At 46.5% G+C, this 19,794-nt stretch overlaps 1 protein-coding gene across 3 annotated transcripts in view; it reads left to right on the top strand.

The window, feature by feature from the left end:
• Window positions 1-13,746, top strand: part of tjap1 (tight junction associated protein 1 (peripheral)) — a 305,890-nt gene extending 292,144 nt beyond the window's left edge. For all 3 annotated transcript variants that reach the window (XM_078542797.1, XM_078542800.1, XM_078542799.1), the window contains 2 exons: window positions 3,365-3,448; window positions 11,820-13,746. In XM_078542797.1, the coding sequence (XP_078398923.1) occupies window positions 3,365-3,448; window positions 11,820-13,148 (1,413 nt within the window). In that variant the 3' untranslated portion in view covers window positions 13,149-13,746. The remainder of the gene's footprint in view (window positions 1-3,364; window positions 3,449-11,819) is intronic.
• The last annotated feature ends 6,048 nt before the right edge of the window (window positions 13,747-19,794 follow it).

Here is a 19,794-nt window from a genome sequence, read left to right as displayed (position 1 = left end):
AATCCAACAACCCTTGGGACCAGCGTGTGAGAGGGACTGACCTCCCCTGCGCATCATGCTGGGCGCAACTGACACAGGATGGACAGGCCCTTCCCTTCCCTACACTGGGCCCAGGACAGGCTTGCCAAGCACAGCCCCCTAAATTAATGCGCAATTGCCCAAGACAGTCTATGCTTTCAGGCCACGACTAACTTTCCCATCCCCTCGTCCCCTGTCATGTGTCTCTGTCCACCCTTTCCCCTGGCACACAGCCAACACAGCAGCCTTTGCCTTCCAGCCTGCTTTGCTTGCCTCTGCCTTGTCTCACCCCCTACATCCCATGTCAAGCCTTTGCCTTACAAACATAAAAAATAGGAGCAGAAGTAGGCCATTCGGCTGCTCGAGCCTGCTTTGCCATTGAATAAGATCATGACTGATCTGTTTGTGTTTCAAATTTCACATTCCCATCGACCCACGATAATCTTTGATACCCTTGCCTAACAGGAATGGAGTGGGAGGAGGGATGGGGAATGGAGTGGGAGGAGGGATGGGGAATGGAGTGGGAGGAGGGATGGGGAATGGAGTGGGAGGAGGGATGGGGAATGGAGTGGGAGGAGGGATGGGGAATGGAGTGGGAGGAGGGATGGGGAATGGAGTGGGAGGAGGGATGGGGAATGGAGTGGGAGGAGGGATGGGGAATGGAGTGGGAGGAGGGATGGGGAATGGAGTGGGAGGAGGGATGGGGAATGGAGTGCGAGGAGGGATGGGGAATGGAGTGCGAGGAGGGATGGGGAATGGAGTGCGAGGAGGGATGGGGAATGGAGTGCGAGGAGGGATGGGGAATGGAGTGCGAGGAGGGATGGGGAATGGAGTGCGAGGAGGGATGGGGAATGGAGTGCGAGGAGGGATGGGGAATGGAGTGCGAGGAGGGATGGGGAATGGAGTGCGAGGAGGGATGGGGAATGGAGTGCGAGGAGGGATGGGGAATGGAGTGCGAGGAGGGATGGGGAATGGAGTGCGAGGAGGGATGGGGAATGGAGTGCGAGGAGGGATGGGGAATGGAGTGCGAGGAGGGATGGGGAATGGAGTGCGAGGAGGGATGGGGAATGGAGTGCGAGGAGGGATGGGGAATGGAGTGCGAGGAGGGATGGGGAATGGAGTGCGAGGAGGGATGGGGAATGGAGTGCGAGGAGGGATGGGGAATGGAGTGCGAGGAGGGCAGGGGAATGGAGTGCGAGGAGGGCAGGGGAATGGAGTGCGAGGAGGGCAGGGGAATGGAGTGCGAGGAGGGCAGGGGAATGGAGTGCGAGGAGGGCAGGGGAATGGAGTGCGAGGAGGGCAGGGGAATGGAGTGCGAGGAGGGCAGGGGAATGGAGTGCGAGGAGGGCAGGGGAGTGGAGTGCGAAGAGGGAAAGGCAGGATCCCTAAACCTCACACACCTGTACGGAAAGACAGGATCGCTAATCCACACACGCCCGTACGGAAAGGCAGGATCCCTAATCCACACACACCCGTGCGGAAAGGCAGGATCCCTAATCCACACACACCCGTACGGAAAGGCAGGATCCCTAATCCACACACACCCGTACGGAAAGGCAGGATCCCTAATCCACACACACCCGTACGGAAAGGCAGGATCCCTAATCCCCTCTCACACCCGTACGGAAAGACAGGATCCCTAATCCGCACACACATGTACAGAAAGACAGGATCCCTAATCCACACACACCCGTACAGAAAGGCAGGATCCCTAATCCTCTCTCACACCCGTACAGAAAGACAGGATCCCTAATCCACACACACCCGTACAGAAAGGCAGGATCCCTAATCCTCACGCAGACGTACGGAAAGTCAGGATCCCTAATCCACACACACATGTACGGAAAGGCAGGATCCCTAATCCGCACACACACCCGTATGGAAAGACAGGATCCCTAATCCGCACACACATGTACAGAAAGACAGGATCCCTAATCCACACACACCCGTACAGAAAGGCAGGATCCCTAATCCTCTCTCACACCCGTACAGAAAGACAGGATCCCTAATCCACACGCACCCGTACAGAAAGGCAGGATCCCTAGTCCTCACGCAGACGTACAGAAAGGCAGGATCCCTAATCCTCACACACCCGTACAGAAAGGCAGGATCCCGAATCCCCACACACATGTACAGAAAGGCAGGATCCCTAATCCTCTCACACACCCGTACGGAAAGGCAGGATCCCTAATCCTCTCACACACCCGTACAGAAAGGCAGGATCCCTAATCCACACACACCCGTACAGAAAGACAAGATCCCTAATCCTCTCTCACACCCGTACAGAAAGGCAGAATCCCTAACCCTCACACACCCGTACAGAAAGGCAGAATCCCTAACCCTCACACACCCGTACAGAAAGGGAGGATCCCTAACCCTCACACACCCGTACAGAAAGACAGGATCCCTAATCCACACACATACCCGTACAGAAAGGCAGGATCCCTAACCCTCACACACCCGTACGGAAAGGGAGGATCCCTGATCCTTACACACCCGTACAGAAAGGGAGGATCCCTAACCCTCACACACCCGTACAGAAAGGGAGGATCCCTAACCCTCAGGCACCCGTACGGAATGTCAGGATCCCTGATCCTCACAGACCTCTCCGGAAAGACAGAATCCCTAATCCTCACACGCCCGTGCAGAAAGGGAGGACCCTAATCCTCATTCTTCCGTATAGGAAGGTGTATCATGCTTTGGGGTGTTCTAATGTACTGAATTATTGCTACCTAACTGTAAATTTGTTCACATGTTCTTCAGATTGAAAATTCAGTTGAAGCCACCTATTCTGTTTAAGGAATGCCAGGTTCTGATTCCCGGTTATGCTAATCCGACAGCACGTGATTTAATCGGAATCCAGAAATGCCAAGTTTAACTCTGCTTAAATGTGACTGCAGTTCTGATCTTGAGTGACAAGTTAAAAATTCAATTTACAAAGGGAAGTTACCCAAATATTAGTGCAATGTTACAAATGTGGAGTGAAGGAAGAGCAGTATAAAGAAAGGGGCAGAACAGTCAGTTGGGCGAGTTTGAAGTTAGTTAAGTAAGGATACGGTGAGTAACTATCTATAAAGGTGGGGGTTGCATTGTGAAAAAGAAACCAGCTCATTCAGCCTAATGGCACTTTTCTGCTTCTATAAAGAAATAATCTTCTGTTATTGTGAACGTTGTCTTGGCTTGAAGCACTCAGTTTTAATTCTGGTAAACTCCTGGAGCTAGGACCAGAATGGTTCTTTTGCCACTTCGCCCCATGCTTCACAGTTTTTTTTGGCCTCGGGGCTTGTTTGTTACATCTGAGGCAGGAGCTTCTTTTACAGTTTTTGAATTTTCTCCTTTTTTTCAGGAGCGTTATCGACGGGATTGTAACCTTGCCGTTCAGCTGCTGAAGTGCAATAAATCTCATTTCAGGAACCACAAGTTTGCAGATGTAAGTATCCTAGATATGGAGGGAAGGAACATGCATATCATGAACAAGAGCCTACATGTTTATTATTGTACCCTTAATGCTGTCTTTCCCTTGAGTGCTACGGTAATCAATGAACTGACACCTGTGACTTCTAGATCCAAGTCTGATGATACTAGATCCAAGTCTGATGATATTAGCTGACCAGGATGATAACTTTTGATTAAAGGGAGAGCTATGTTAGACTCTTCATGGACTGTTGTTCAAGCCAGCAAAAATGCATTGGTAGAGAGAAAAAAATATAAGCATGAATAGTAACAATCTGAATTTCAAAACACAGAGAATACTTGAAGAGATGCACTGTCACCTGGGGCCAGATTTTGGCTACCTCAGCAGGTAGCTCGAGTCAGGAAATTTCCTGACTTGCCGGACCTGCTTTGGTAATAAGTAACCCGATAGGTGCTCGGGATGGTGGGGCTGGTGCAGGATGAAGTCGGGCCCACCGACCATGGAAGCAGAATGTAGATGGCCAGGGGGTGGCCAAGTGCTGAGGCAGATTGGTTACCTCATACCCCCCATGACCCCTCATACTCTCCATGCCAACTCATGGCCCTCACCCACCCCCCCATGACCCCTCATACCCTCCATGCCAACTAATGGCCCTCACCCACCCCCCATGACCCCTCATACCCTCCATGCCAACTCATGGCCCTCACTCACCCCCATGACCCCTCATACCCTCCATGCCAACTCATGGCCCTCACCCACCCCCATGACCCCTCATACCCTCCATGCCAACTCAATGCTAATTCAAGTCCCTACCCACCACCCTCATGTTCCCTCATGCCCTTCCATCTCCATAGCCACGCACCTAATATCCACCATGGTCAGACCTCAAGAGCCATGTGGAGATGAAACAAAAATAAAATTCTAACAATCTAATGCAGCTCTCACTCCTGCACATTTGATAGTGAAAAAACGCCCATTCATAAAAGACATTCAAATTTTAAATCTCGTCAAATGGTTAATTTCTTATAAAAACAAGCTTCTATTCAGATCCCCACATAGCTCAAGACAGCTAATACTTTAATAGCCTCTTTAAGCTGCCAATCAAACTGTAAACTCAGAACCTGCTGGGATAATGATAGCTTTTAAAACTCAACAAAGCATTCATAATGGCATAATGATAGTCCTTGGGGAAACATCAACAGCGAAACTGCATCACCAAATACCATTTTTTCTCTTAACCTATGCCTATCAATCAAAGCAGTTCAGCAAAGGGTTTTTTTTTTTGTGTCTGTGACCACTGGAGGTTTTTTTTAAGTTTGAAAAGTGGGTGATTTAAAAAACCTTAGATCATCATTATACAGAACATATCCATCCTTCAAGAGCGTTTGGATCTACTCCATGAATTTGTGACTCCCACATTGTGGGTTAAGGCCCTTGCTACAGCCAAATGGGGTCTGTTCCAACTCTCAACTAATTTTAAATGGACCCTCAGATTTGTGTTGTCCGAATCATGCCCCACCCCATTTCCCCTACCAGCGGAAACGGGAGTAGGACTTCTCAATCCGGACCCCTCCCACCATTTTTAAAGGTCCCCAAAGTCTTCCCGACTCCACGAAAACCAGTCTCATGTCTTTTTCCTGATAACCAACGTGTTATTTATTTGATATGAAGAAGGGTCATAAGGACTCAAAACGTTAACTCTGTTTCTCTCTCCATAGATGCTGTCAGACCTGCTGAGTTTTTCCAGCATTTTTTGTTTTTGTTTCAGATTTCCAGCATCCGCGGTATTTTGCCTTTGTTATTTATTTACTGCATTTTGCTGTTTATTATTTGATGTTTATAACCAGACTAGAGCATCAATTCAGCCCTGGTGTTCTTTCAGTCTTTTTATTCACTCATGGGATGTGGGCTTCGCTGGCTGGGCTACCATTTTATTGCCCATCCCTAGTTGCCCTTGAGAAGGTGATGGTGAGCTGCCTTCTTGAACCGCTGCAGTCCATGTGGTGTCGGTACACCCACAGTGCTGTTAGGGAGGGAGTTCCAGGATTTTAACCCAGCGATAGTGAAGGAACGGTGAATTATTTCCAAGTTAGGATGGTGAGTGGCTTGGAGGGGAACTTGCAGGTGGTGGTGTCCCCATCTATCTGCTGCCCTTGTCTTTCTAGGTGGTAGTGGTCTGGGTTTGGAAGGTGCTGTCTCAGGAACCTTGGTGAATTCTTGCAGTGCATTTTGTAGATGGTACACACTGCTGCTACTGTGTGTCGGTGGTGGAGGGAGTGAATGTTTGTGGATGCGGTGCCAATCGAACGGGCTGTTTTGTCCTGGATGGTGTCAAGCTTCTTCAGTGTTGTGGGAGTTGCACTCATCCAGGTAAGTGAGGAGTATTCCATCACACTCCTGACTTGTGCCTTGTAGATGGTGGACAGGCTTTGGGGAGTCAGGAGATGGGTTACTCTTCGCAGGATTCCCAGCCTCTGACCGGCTCTTGTAGCCACAGTATTTATATGGCTAGTCCAGTTCATTTTCTGGTCAATGGTAACCCCACCCCCCTAGATGTTGATAGTGGGGGATTCAGTGATGGTAATGCCATTGAACATCAAGGGGCGATGATTGGATTCTATCTTGTTGGAGATGGTCATTGCCTGGCACTTGTGTGGCACAAATGTTACTTGCCACTTGTCAGCCCAAGCCTGGATGTTGTCAAGTCTTGCTCCATTTGGTCACGGACTGCTTCAGTATCTGAGGAGTCGCGAATGGTGCTGAACATCGTGCAATCATCAGCGAACATCCCCACTTCTGACCTTATGATGGAAGGAAGGTCATTGATGAAGCAGCTGTAGATGATTTGGCCGATGACATTATCCTGAGGAACTCCTGCGCTGATGCCCTGGATCTGAGATGACTGACCTCCAACAACCACAACTATCTTCCTTTCTGCTGGGTATGACTCCAACCAACAGAGAGTTTTCCCCCTGATTCCCATTGACTCCAGTTTTGCTAGGCCACACTCTGCCAAATGAGGCCTTGATGTCAAGAGCAGTCACTCTCACCTCACCTTGGGAGTTCAGCTCTTTTGTCTATGTTTAAACCAAGGCTGTAATGAGGCCAGGAGCTGAGTTTTCCTTTCAGAAGCCAAACTGGGCTTAAATGAGCAGGTTATTGCTAAGCAAGTGCCGCTTGAGAGCACAGTTGATGTTCCCTTCCATTACTTTACTGATGATGGAGAGTAGACTGATGGGGCGGTAATTGGCCTGGTTGGATTTGTCCTGCTTTATGTGTGGTCTGAGTCCATGTGTAATTGAGCTGTTACGAAGTGGAAAGATGTGGCATAAAAAAAAAACCCTGCCAAGTTCCTAAAGGATTTAAGCCTAAGACTGGAAATAAAATGGATGCTATCTTTTAGTTACAGATATCCAATTTCATTTTCCTCATGCAAACTGCCAGATGCTCATTAACTCAAAGAAGCCCTCTATTGATCTGGATTTTCAGACCCTCCCTGAAGGGAGTGAAACTGTAATTATTTTCTAGTTAAATGGATTTTACAGGCTTCATACCAGCCTGTGTACTTACTATTTCACCCAGCTGACTTTCCAGTTATCAATATTGATTCTCCACTCTATCCACAAATTGTATTTGGTTTATTTTTGGAGCAGTGTGATCTTCTTGTGATTATAGTTTCCTGCTCAGCACAATGTGCATTCTTTCCTCAAACAGTTTAGAACCATAGAAAAGTTACAGCACAGAAGGAGGCCATTCGGCCCATCTTGTCCATGCTAGCCCGACGACACCCAGGTGCCCTTTCTAATCCCACCTTCCTGCACCCAGCCCATAGCCCTGCAGCTTACAGCACTTAAGGTGAAGATCCAGGTACTTTTTAAAAGTGTTTAGAATTTCTGCCTCTACCACCAACTTGGGCAGTGAATTCCAGACACCCAATACCCTCTGCGTAAAAAAGTTCTTCCTCATGTCCCCCTGACACCTTCTGCCACTTACCTTGAATCTATGTCCCCTGGTTCTAGAATTCTCCACCAAGGGAAACAATTTTATCCTGTCCACTCTATCTATTCTCCTCATAATTTTGTACACCTCAATCAAGTCACCTCTCAGCCTTCTTTGTTCAAAGGAAAATAACCCCAACCTATTACGTCCTTCCTGTAATGTGGTGACCAGAACCGCACACAATACTCCAGTTGTGGCCTCACCAGTGTTTTATACAATTCCAACATTATATCCTTACTTTTATATTCTATACCTCTGCCAATGAAGGAGAGCATTCCATATGCCTTCTTTACAACCTTGTCTACTTGAACTGCTGCCTTCAGGGACCTGTGTACTTGTACGCCAAGATCTCTCACTTCACCTACGCCTCTTAGTATATTCCCATTTATTGTGTAATCCCTGTAACTGTTTGACCTCCCTAAATGTATGACCTCACACTTCTCTATGGTAAAATCCATCTGCCACTTTACCGCCCACTCCACCAACCCATCTATATCGTTTTGGAGATTATGGCTATCCTCTACACTATCCACTACTCGGCCAATCCTTGTGTCATGTGCAAATTTCCCAATCGTGCCCCCCATGTTCACGTCCAAATCGTTAATATATAACACAAACAGCAAGGGTCCCAACACCGAGCCCTGTGGAACACCACTTGAGACAACTTTCCATTCACAAGGGCATGCATCGACCATTACCCTTTGTTTCTTGTTACAAAGCCAACCTTTCATCCAGTTTGCCACATTACCCTGAATCCCATGGGCTTTTGCTTTCCTGACCAATCTGCCATGTGGGACCTTGTCAAATGCCCTGCTAAAATCCATGTACACATCATCCACTGCACTACCTTCATCAACCCTTCTTGTCACTTCCTCAAAGAATTCAATCAAATTTGTGAGGCAAGACCTTCCTTTAACAAATCCATGCTGACCATCCCTGACTAGTCCATGCCTTTCCACATGACAGTTAATCCTATCTCTCAGGATTGATTCTACTAATTTGCTCACCACCACGTAAGACTAACTGGCCTATAATTGTTTGGCATTTCCTTTGATCCCTTTTTAAACAATGGAACTACGTTTGCATTTCTCCAGTCCTCCGGTACCTCCCCTGTATCTAGTGAAGATTGGAAAATCATCCTCAGAGCATCTGCTATCTCCTCCCTGACTTCCTTCTGCAGCCTTGGAAACAATCCATCTGGCCCTGGTGACTTATCAACTTTCAAGGATTCCAACCCTTCGAGTACTTCCTCTCTCTTTATGACTATCCCGTCCAATATCTCGCAGTGTTCCTCCTGGACTACTATATCTACATCCTCCCTTTCCTTTGTAAACACAGAGACAAAATATTCACTCAAAACCCTTCCCACAGCCTCTGCATCTACACACAAGTTTCCATCTTCATCTCTGATAGGTCCCACTTTTTCCTTAACTAACCTTTTAGCATTAATGTATCGGTATAACATCTTTGGGTTATCTTTAACTTTACTTGCTAATCTTTTTTCTTGCCCTCTCTTTGATTTCCTTTTTTTACTTCGTCCCTGCACTTCCTATCTTCTTCTCGGCTATCTGTAGTGCTTAGTTCTTTGTGCCTATTGTACACTTTCTTTTTCTGTATTCCTCTAGACAACCAGGGGGGTCTAGCTTTGGCAGTACCACTCTTATTTTTGTATGTGCTTGATGCGCCTTTGCAATTTCCACTTTGCAATCAGCTTCTACGAAATGCCTAAAAACAAGGAGGATAGTCTCTGCCCTTTTTATTTCCCCCCTGCCTCTCCAGATTAAAATCTCTCTATTGTGAGAAGAGGGAAGAACAAGCCCTGCCCTGATGCCCTATGAAACAGTATGGTGGTTGATCAGTTAGCTTTGTAACCAGACTTTATTCTTCCATTGCTTTACTGAAGTTATAGAGGTTGAACATCTGTAGGTATAGCAAACTCTTCAGTATCCTGCTGTACTGATGCTAGAGGGCAGTTTTGATTGATTATTTGTATTCATGAAGAACTCAAAAATCTGTCATATTCTGTCCCACGAGCCCACCCCCAAACACCTGTCACCCCCAGATTATTAATCTAAAGATTGTTGAGCTTCTAGCTTTTTGCATAGTCCCATCCCCTCCATGCTGACTACAGCAGCCAAGATATGGCTGGCAGAAGTCTCAAATTCCTGATAACAAAATACTGACTGACAGTTGACTGGAACTGTCTTCGGAGATGGGGACAAGACTGCTCAATGCATGGACACCTCCACAGGCGCCTTTGCTTATTATTGGTACAGATTGTTATGATATGGCAGGTGGTATGTGCCAGGCTGACCAAATCCCAAAGGGAAACTTAGCCACAGTATCACAACAATTTTGCAATTTATATTTATTACGAGAAGGTTTGTGTCCTGAAGTCAGATGTAATGAGTCCACTAACACCTTTAGAGATGTTAAAGATTGAATTAAAACATTTATTAACAAAAGAAAAGAACATTTAAACAGACAAGATTTCCATTGTACAGTTACATTTAGTTTTATAATAGTTCCTACAAGATTTACACTTAACTAGACTCCCAACTGCACACCCCTTTCAGGCAACAGTCCAAGATAGATTAGTAAACTATAAAACATCCAGCAAGATTACAAGTACCCACTGTTGCTGTAAGGAAGGTATTTCACAGCTTCTGTCTCCCTCTCACTGGACAATGGACTTCCAAGGCTTCTAAAAATCCTTGCTCTCTGGAATAAGCAAGCGCTGCTCTCTGAGGTGGCTAGAAGCTGCTTCTCACAAGTCTTTTTCAAACAGTCAAGATCTCACACGGCAACACCCCATATAGCTTTCTGTCCTCCTTTAAATATATTTCCTCCCTTTTGATCTGTAAATCCCATTATTTCCACCTGTCTTCGGAATTTACTTTTCCCATATAAAAATCTTTTATGTTGTCATTATGGCCAGCACTTTTTGGAAAAATAAACCTAATAACTTTGTCTTATTTGCCTAGCCAGTTGTAAGCATCTTACCATGTCCTTTTGAAAAGCCGACGACCTCTCCACTTATCTAAATGTGCGGAATTCCATTCCAGTTAGCTTGTCAATTAGCATTTCAAATGCCTGGTTTTTACACTTCACCTCTTTGATGATTCAAACCATGCAGTCTAACAGTCTGCAGTTTACTTAAATTATTCTCTCTCTCACACACACACACACAAACATAAGCCTGCTTTAAAGTATCCCACATTAATATTAAGAAAAACTTCCTTTACAAGATCATTCTGCCCACCTGCAAGATAAAAAACAATTTCAGAGGTTTGTCAAGATTGTGATTTGCTTTGTGTCCTTAATAGTATCCAGGTCCGAAATCACATTCTGAAACCCAATACTGGTATCCAGGTCACACATCTGTCCTCATCCTGATACTGGTATTCAGGTCACACATCTGTCCTCATCCTGATACTGGTATCCAGGTCACACATCTATCCTCATCCTGATACTGGTATCCAGGTCACACATCTATCCTCATCCTGATACTGGTATCCAGGTCACACATCTGTCCTCATCCTGATACTAGTATTCAGGTCACACATCTGTCCTCATCCTGATACTGGTATTCAGGTCACACATCTATCCTCATCCTGATACTGGTATCCAGGTCACACATCTATCCTCATCCTGATACTGGTATCCAGGTCACACATCTGTCCTCATCCTGATACTAGTATCCAGGTCACACATCTGTCCTCATCCTGATACTAGTATCCAGGTCATACATCTGTCCTCATCCTGATACTGGTATCCAGGTCACACACCTGTCCTCATCCTGGTACTGGTATCCAGGTCACACATCTGTCCTCATCCTGATACTGGTATCCAGGTCACACATCTGTCCTCATCCTGATACTGGTATCCAGGTCATACATCTGTCCTCATCCTGATACTGGTATCCAGGTCACACACCTGTCCTCATCCTGGTACTGGTATCCAGGTCACACATCTGTCCTCATCCTGATACTGGTATCCAGGTCATACATCTGTCCTCATCCTAATACTGGTATCCAGGTCACACATCTGTCCTCATCCTGGTACTGGTATCCAGGTCACACATCTGTCCTTGAAGCCCAATATTGGATTCTGAGCAATTGATGGTCAGCTCTCAGGATTTACATAAACAGGTCTAACTCTAGTTTGGAAAGCTAATAATGAGGCACAACTTCAATTCTTTTTGCTTCAGCAAAGCACAGCTGAAAAGAATACTGGAACAAACAGTTCGTTGCCATCATACCTTGTGTTTTGATTTTTGTGCTTTTTTAGTTTACTCCTTGTATTTGATAAGTATATGGACAAGTCTCAGACATGATGAGAAAATGCAAATAATTTAAATTCAGGATTGATTTTGTTTTATTTGCAGCTTCCCTTTGTACTCCAGGAGATGGTAAACAAGCATTTGGAGTCCAGTGAAGAGGTCAAGTCAGGACAGGAGCCACCCTCAGCACTTGTCGTACCATCAGATGTCGTACCAACCTCTGTCATTGCCAGAATTTTAGAGAAACCAGAGCCGCTGATTCTGAACTCTGCCAAGTCCAGCAGTGGCAATCAGCCAATGGCAGAAGATGTCTTTGTTCATGTGGATATGAGCAGCAGCACTAACAATGTAAAGAATACAGGGAAAGAGGGAGACCAAGGGACAGCTGAGGAAGTAAAGCCTCAGAACGGTGTGTGTAAGCGGCAGAGTAGCACCGACAGCACACCAGAGGAAACACCCACCTTTGAGAGACTCAACCCATATCCCACTCCACCTCCAAATCTCTTCCCTGGACGCAAAGCTGTCATTGAATTCTCTTCTGATGACAAGGTTAAAATACCGAAGGATAGTCCCTTACCAAACTGTACATACGCTACCAGACAAGCCATATCGCTCAGTCTGGTCCAGGGGGAGGATGATGGGGTTGAAAGGCAGAGGACTGTACCTAACAGCCCGTTGTCAGATGGAAGGAGGTCAGGACAGATAAGTAGCGAGCAGTATCAGTCTCCAAGATCAGGCACACCCAGAGGCCCTGGAAACGAGTTTAGATCTGCACAGTGCAGCCCTTTCAATAGCCCACCTCAAGTTCCGAGTGCATTTGCCAGTTCAACAAGTTCTGAAGAGGATCTGCTTGCAAACTGGCAGAGGATGTTTGTTGAGAAAGTAGCTCCTGCTTCTGAAAGGGTTATTGCCCATCGAACATCTTTCAGCAGTGAAATGGTCCAAGAATTACAGAATAGCCTGGGCAACAAAATTGACTTGGGTGAGAGGCGACTGGCTTACTCAGACGGAGAGGAATCAGGTCACAGCTGCAGCTTCTCAATAAGTCGAGATTCCAGCTTAGACACAGACAGCACGGATTTGAAAGTGCGGAAAGGCAAGTTCCTACTGGATTATGGAAGTGAATTTTCTCGAGAGGAAGAAGAGCAACTGCTGCATACCATGGGCAGTAATCGACTGACCCAAGCCAGCCCCTTACACAAACAGAAAGAATATGGGGATGCTGGCTCTGGGAGTAGTTCATTGGAAGAGAGAGAGGTGTTGCTTCATGGAAGCCAGTCCACCCTACAGGATGAACTGGAGGAGATTGGGGACAAGCCATCAGTCACCTTGGTGGGACGACAGCAGAGGAGCCCCAAAAGGATGGGTGTCCATCATTTATTGCGAAAGGACAGCTTAACAAGAGCACAGGAGCAGGGCACCCTGCTAGATTAGATCATTGAGGTTAGGAGCTAAACACTAATGGTGTTCATTGCAGTAAGCTGCTACAATATAAAATTGGCAGTCACAGCCAAAAAATGTTCCAAACTGTTATGTGTGGAAATTCCCAAAGTATTCCCTAGAAACTTCCATAAAAATGGGCAAATAAACGGAACAGTTGGTGTTGTTTAGCTGAACTTAGTTCGAAGGCAATACTTCAGCGTTTTCTAAGAAAGTCATTTGGTAATGAGTTAAATCATTGCAGAAAGAAACCCAAATTTCTGAACAGAATCCCTGCCTAATGATGGCAGGTAACTTCTCAGCATGCTTTGTGTTTTTAGTTTGGTTTCAGTGTGTGTGTCAGGCAGTACAATGCAGAGTTTCTCATCTCCCATGCAATGTTACGAGAGCATTGTGCATAATTGGATCTTTTATAATGGCAGTTTTGTTGATTCTCACTGACGGACTCACAATGCAAGATGATAGCTCTGTCACCTTTCTGAGTTTGGCCGTATTTGGATTAGTGCTGAGCAACAGTAGATAACTCCCATGATTTTCCTTGTATACAGTCAGTCTGAGTTCAAACTGAAAAGGAGGAAGGATAGAAGGAAAAATAAAAATACCTGGAAAAACTCAGCAGGTCTGGCAGCATCTGTGGAGATGAGCACAGTTAACGTTTCGAGTCCGCATGACTCTTCAACAGAACTGATTCTGTTGAAGAGTCATGCAGACTCGAAATGTTAACTGTGCTCCTCTCCACAGATGCTGCTAGACCTGCTGAGTTTTTCCAGGTATTTTTGTTTTTGTTTTGGATTTCCAGCATCCGCAGTTTTTTGCTTTTACCGAAGGATAGAAGGATTTGTTTTTGCTCCACACTTATTCCAAAAGTGTTAAAGACTGTTCCTATTCTGTTAATCAGCAATATATATCTGAAATTTACAGTCCCTGTGTTGTGTTTTATCTGATCCTAATCACCAAAACACATTGCTAATAAAGGAGCAGGAACACAGTCCCAGAGGATGACTTTCCACTAATTTACTTTGAATTTATAGGCCAATATGAACTACCCTCACTTTTCTGTTTGCTGCTGCATAGATCAAGGTTAGTCATTTTGACAATGAAATGACTTGCTATGTCCTTCCTAATACCCTTTTTAGATCAGGCTATTTGGGAGACTATGACATTTATTTTATTGCCGTATTCCATGGGTTCATTACATGACAGAACCAGAAGTCTTAATTTTATTTCATTTTAATAAATTAAAGTATTAATGGATGGTCTAAAACGGATAAATATGTATAATGGGCTAATACCTGGGGCAGTCACTTGTTTAAAATGGACACTAATTGTATCCCAATCAGTGAATCTAGGCCTACAGTTTATACAGTGAACAAACACTGCCCAAGCTAACATTGGGTCTCTCTGAACTAGTGCTTTAGAAACTTTGGTACGTGCAGGTACTTAATGACTTCACTAAATATTAACAATGCCAGCACCCCCTACAAATACTAACATGCTCCTCAAAAATCCCCACCAACACTTAAAAAAAAATCCAATATACTCCTAGTGGTAACTCCCTCCCCGGGATCTCCTGTAAGTGGTAACTCCCTCCTGAGGAACCCCTGGAAGTGACTGCCTAGTTCCACTGGGACTTTATTTTGTTGTCTTTGATAAGATTATCAGTTAGTTTCTTATTTTTTTTAGAGATCCATTCCCCTAATGAGATTATGGAGCTGGTCATTTGACTGGAAAGGTGTACTGACTACTCCGAGTAGGATTTTAAGTTTTTACAAGTCAGTTACATTGATTGTTGTATTTTTTGTTTCTTTAATACATTCTGAAATTCTCCTGTTGAAGGTTGGTATTTTAAAGAAATATTAGGTTTTCAAATATGCATGAAATGTCGAATTTGACTAACATAATAATGAGGTACAAATTTAACTGAAACACAGAAAATGCTGGAAATACTCAGCAGGACAGAGTTATAATTAAGTGTCGTCATCAAGCTGAAATATTAACTCTGATTGTCTTCAGATGCTGCCTGACCTGCTGGCTATTTTCCAGCATGTCCTGCTTTTATTACTGACATGCAGCATCTACAGTATTTTGCTTTTGATCACATTTAACTGGTCCAGTCTCACTGAGGTGTTAAACCAGTTAGGTATTACATTCAATAAGCAGAGTCCCTACTATAGCCATTAGCAAATCAGGGAGCTCCATAGCTTTACCAAACCACATTGAATCCATGGTGTGGAGACCACTTCTACTTGCTCGTGTTGTCACTGTAATCATATTCATTAGGAGAATTTGGGAACTTTAGTTTTACATCTTTAACCCTATTCATGTGCAATTATCAATTATGGCCTGAAGTTTACATTTGCAGAGCGGGTGAACAGCGGTCCTGATCCTTCATGAAATGGGGTGATATTTTATTCGGCAGAAGTGCACAGAAATCAGAAGTGCGCCCGCCAACAATTAAAGGACCAATTAAGGCCACTTAAACAGCAGTTGACCCTGATTTTGAGTGGCCTGTGCGCTTTTACAATCATGTTTTTCATGATTTCTGTATCCAGGGCAGGATGAAAGGCACACAGGATCTTTACAAACTGAGCAGGTGTAGGCATTTTGAAGTGAGTTGGTTCACAGATAGTGTCTATCATTTTTTTGGTGTCCTGGAGAACTCTTTGATTTCTCTGTGTTTTCAGAGGCTCTCTGCCAATAAGTCCCTTCAGCGCATAATCCTGTGCGTTCATCGTAAAAAAAAAGGGATGGGATTGTCTACACTGCTGGAGGGACCTCCTGAGAAGAGGAGGAGAGAGCCAGAAGGGAGAGGAGAGGCAGGCAGCGTCCCAGAGTGGCACCCGTGGATCGGGAGGTGCAGCCAGAGGGGCTGCAGGGCCAGTAAGAAGTACAATGAAGAAGGGTTTGGAGAAGGCACCATTATCCAGCAAACAGCTCTCCTGCTACCTGCACATGTCTGAGGTTCAGTGCCAAAGAAGGCTCCGCCTCTTCAGGGAGATTGTCACCTTCATATGCCAGATGATTGGACCAGAGATTGCCTCCAACTGTGTAGGTGACCACCCTATGCCAGTCATTCTTAAGGCTACAGTGGCCCTGAACTTCTACGCCTTAGGTTCTTTTCAGGGGTCAATAGGAGATTTATGCGGCATCTCTGAGTCAGTTGCCCACAGCTGCATCATGCTGGTCACTGACGCTCTGTTCCAAAGGGTCAGTAACTTCATTCACTCCCGGATTGACGAAGGCAGCCAGGCTGAGCGAGCCAGAAGCTTCGCTGCAATGGCAGAATTTCCCCGCATCCAGGGAGCCATCGATTGCATGCATTTGCCCATGACGGTGCCTGTGGGGGAGCCGGGCGCCTTCATAAACAGAAAGGGTTTCCATTCCCTTAATGTGCAGGTAGTGTGAGACCACACTTTTCAGATTCTGCAGGTTTATGCCAGGTATCCCGAAAGCCATCATGATACCTACATCCTCCATCACTCCCAGGTGCCAAGGCTGTTTGTTGCTCCAGCTTGCTTGGATGGTTGGCTCCAGGGGGAACAAAGGCTACCTGCTGAAAAGGTGGTTCATGACCCCACTGTGACACTCAAGGACAGAAGCTGAGGAGAGGTATAATCATAGTCATGCTCCCACAAGGGCAGTAATTGAGAGGACCATCAGCCTATTCAAGATGAGGTTCAGTGCCTGGACCGCTCAGGGGATCACTTCAATATCTTCCCAAGCTCATTTCCCTTATTGCCGTTGTCTGCTGCGCACTGCACAATCTGGCTCTGACCAATTAGTGGACAAAGGCAAGTGATCCTGTTCCACATGCTGCAGAGGACAACTCAACTGTTCGGTCTGAGGAGGAGCCGATGGAGCCCCTGGGTGAGGAGGCAGAGGCCGATGTGAGGATCCCTATGGGAGGCAGCAAGACCAGAGAGGCCTTGATTCTGAGAACTGTCAGCTAGGCATCCAATGCACGGAGTCAAGGCGATGGCAAAGGCAGCACCACCTTAATGATCTTTCCTGATGAGACAATCCTGTCACCCTTAAGTCAAGGTCTGACCTCTGAAATAAAGTTTACATCCCTTCCTCTGTGTCACACGGGACTACCAGGCCTATTCCCTTTCCAAAGCATGAAGCACACTAATGCCATTGCACATAATGAAACATTTTTATAATGGAGCCACATATACAAATGAACCAGCGCACATGTACCAAGGAAATATAAATCACCCATGACAACCCTTTTTGTGATCATAGTGACTTAAACTTCCGTTTGCGAGTGCTACGCCTTGGTAGCCTCCCCTCGCTGGCAGCTGGATTGGAGGCAGCCTGCTGACTGATGGCCTGTCGGCCTTGATGAACTTGGCAGCCGTCCTCTGGCCGGCACAGCCTATGCAGGCTCAGTCTGGGCGGGAGAGTCCAGCGCCATGGCTCGGCACTCCCAATCGTCACGATCTCATCAGATGCGACGCCCACTGGCAGAGGAGCGGAGGATGTTGCCATCATCCACATCGCCCTGAGAGGGGATTGCGGATGCAAGCTGCAGTTCGTCCACCAACATGAGGTTGGTTTGAACCTCCCTGCTCATCATTGATGGACAGGCAGTTAGCAGTGTTACTAGGCGCTTCACCCGTCCCCCTCACTGTAGTGACCTGCTGAGGTTAATGCCAGTGTGTGGGCTTGCAGGTCTGAACTCAACCCCAGAAACCCCTGATTGAGTTCCTGGAGCTGTCTCTCCATGAGAGTCGCCACCTTCTCAATGGAGGAGGCTGTGCACTCGGAGCTCCAGGTCACCACAGTGCTCACGGTCTGCATGAACTCCAAGACAGAGACCATGGCATGCAGATCCTCAGGGATCTCTGCCAGATCTTCCCACGCATCTCATGGACATCCAGCATCTGCTGCCTGATGGACAATTCCAGAGGCTCATCATCTGCCTTGGACTCAGCATTGTCCTGGTCTCCAGCAATCTTCCGGTTGCCGGTGCCCTCTGGACTCTCTGCCTCCACCAGCTCCTCAGGCAAGTATGGTGTGCCCTTACTACTGTGAATACCATCTATCTGACATACTAATGCCCACTGATGTGCCTGTGTCTGCACTGGTGCTTGGTGCAGAGGGAGGATGTGACGCAGGTGCATCTGTGAGCGGCTCCTCCTCGGGTCAAGGAAGGGTCCTCGGGTCTGGCATTGTGAGGGCGGCACATCTGATGGAAGAAGAGAGAACGTCAGTAGCAAACATCATCTCAAAGTCAAGTGCATGCACTCTGGTCGCTTCTCATAATGGACAACTACCTCACAGAGGCATTGTCGGTGCAGACTCGATGGGCCAAAGGGCCTCTTCTGCACTGTGAGATTCTGTGATAAGTAACAGGGACAATTGGTTTAAACATCTCATTCCAAATGCCACTGCCATACATCTCTTGTATCCTCACCCAGTCTCTTCCCTGTCCACTGGATTCTTACCCTCCCCTGAGACCCCTGCTGCTCTGTGACCTGTGGACCTGGCTCTACAATCGCAGGCCATCTCCAGAGCTTCCTCCTCTGGGGGCCTGCGCCAAAATCAGGAGCTTGGGCATGCCTCCACCCGTTCTCGCTCCTGAGCATTATGACTCTTTCTCTTGTAAGGATCAAATTGCTTTCATGACTGCCCCTTCTATGCCCCCCCCATCCCCAAAAGACAGGTGCAGGTGCCCATTACATTGGCACATCTCACCCTTGCATACATCCAAGCCAACCGGGCACATTTTTCAGTTTCTCACAGCACAGGGATATGTGCCATTTGACAGTCTGCATTTCACACCTGTGAGCACCAACAAGTCCTGCCACCCACTAAGACATCTATACAGTTTCAAACGGACTCAGTACTCACCCTGGCAGAGTGCAGAAGGTCATTGAACCTTTTCCTGTGCTGGAGCCAAGTGCAGCACACAACATCATGCCCACTCACCTGGGCAGCCACCTCCATCCTCGGCTTCTTGGTTTGGTGAGGTGACTTCCTCTTACCAACCCGTGGGATCAATATATCCTGCTGGGCACTCTCTGCCTCCAGAAGAAGTTGTAGGCATTCATTGGTAAAACGGAGCAGAATGCCCACAGGCACTGCCTTCCCGCCTGGCATGGGATGCAGGTCCTAAGGCCATGATTACTACTGCGACAGAAAATATGCTTCCAGACACGGATAGACCCACATACAGCCCCTGAGGCTCTTGGCAGCCTTCAGAGAGCTCCCTGTCCATTGGAACCCAGAGCCTGCCCTGATTCCTCCCCCGCTGGCAATGCTGAGCGAGCTGTTAACTGGCCAGCAAGCGTGAAATCGGGGTCGGGAGCGGATATCACATCTGCTTCCAGTCACACTGATCACACTCCTGCACCAAGCGTAAAATTCAGGCCTATGGTTTTGTTGGCGTTCAGAGTCTACTAACTCGACTGGACCTTGCTTATTAAGAGCTGGCATAGGCAAAATGGGCTGAATGGCCGCCTCCTTCGGTCCTATAAAATTCCAAAATAAACTGAACAAAACTTAGACAACACACAATAACTTGAATAGCACTGACATTTGTGGCTATTTAAAGGTCCATAATTACATTGAGCCTGAATAATCTGATGATGATCAGAAGAGAAAGGAACTCAAATTCAACACTAATTTGGCAGCA

This window comes from Cetorhinus maximus, chromosome 5, assembly GCF_964194155.1.
Source record: "Cetorhinus maximus chromosome 5, sCetMax3.hap1.1, whole genome shotgun sequence".
NCBI classification, from domain to species: Eukaryota; Metazoa; Chordata; class Chondrichthyes; order Lamniformes; family Cetorhinidae; genus Cetorhinus; species Cetorhinus maximus.
Note: the sequence above shows the minus strand (reverse complement) of the source record. Positions and strands in the feature narration are given on the sequence as shown.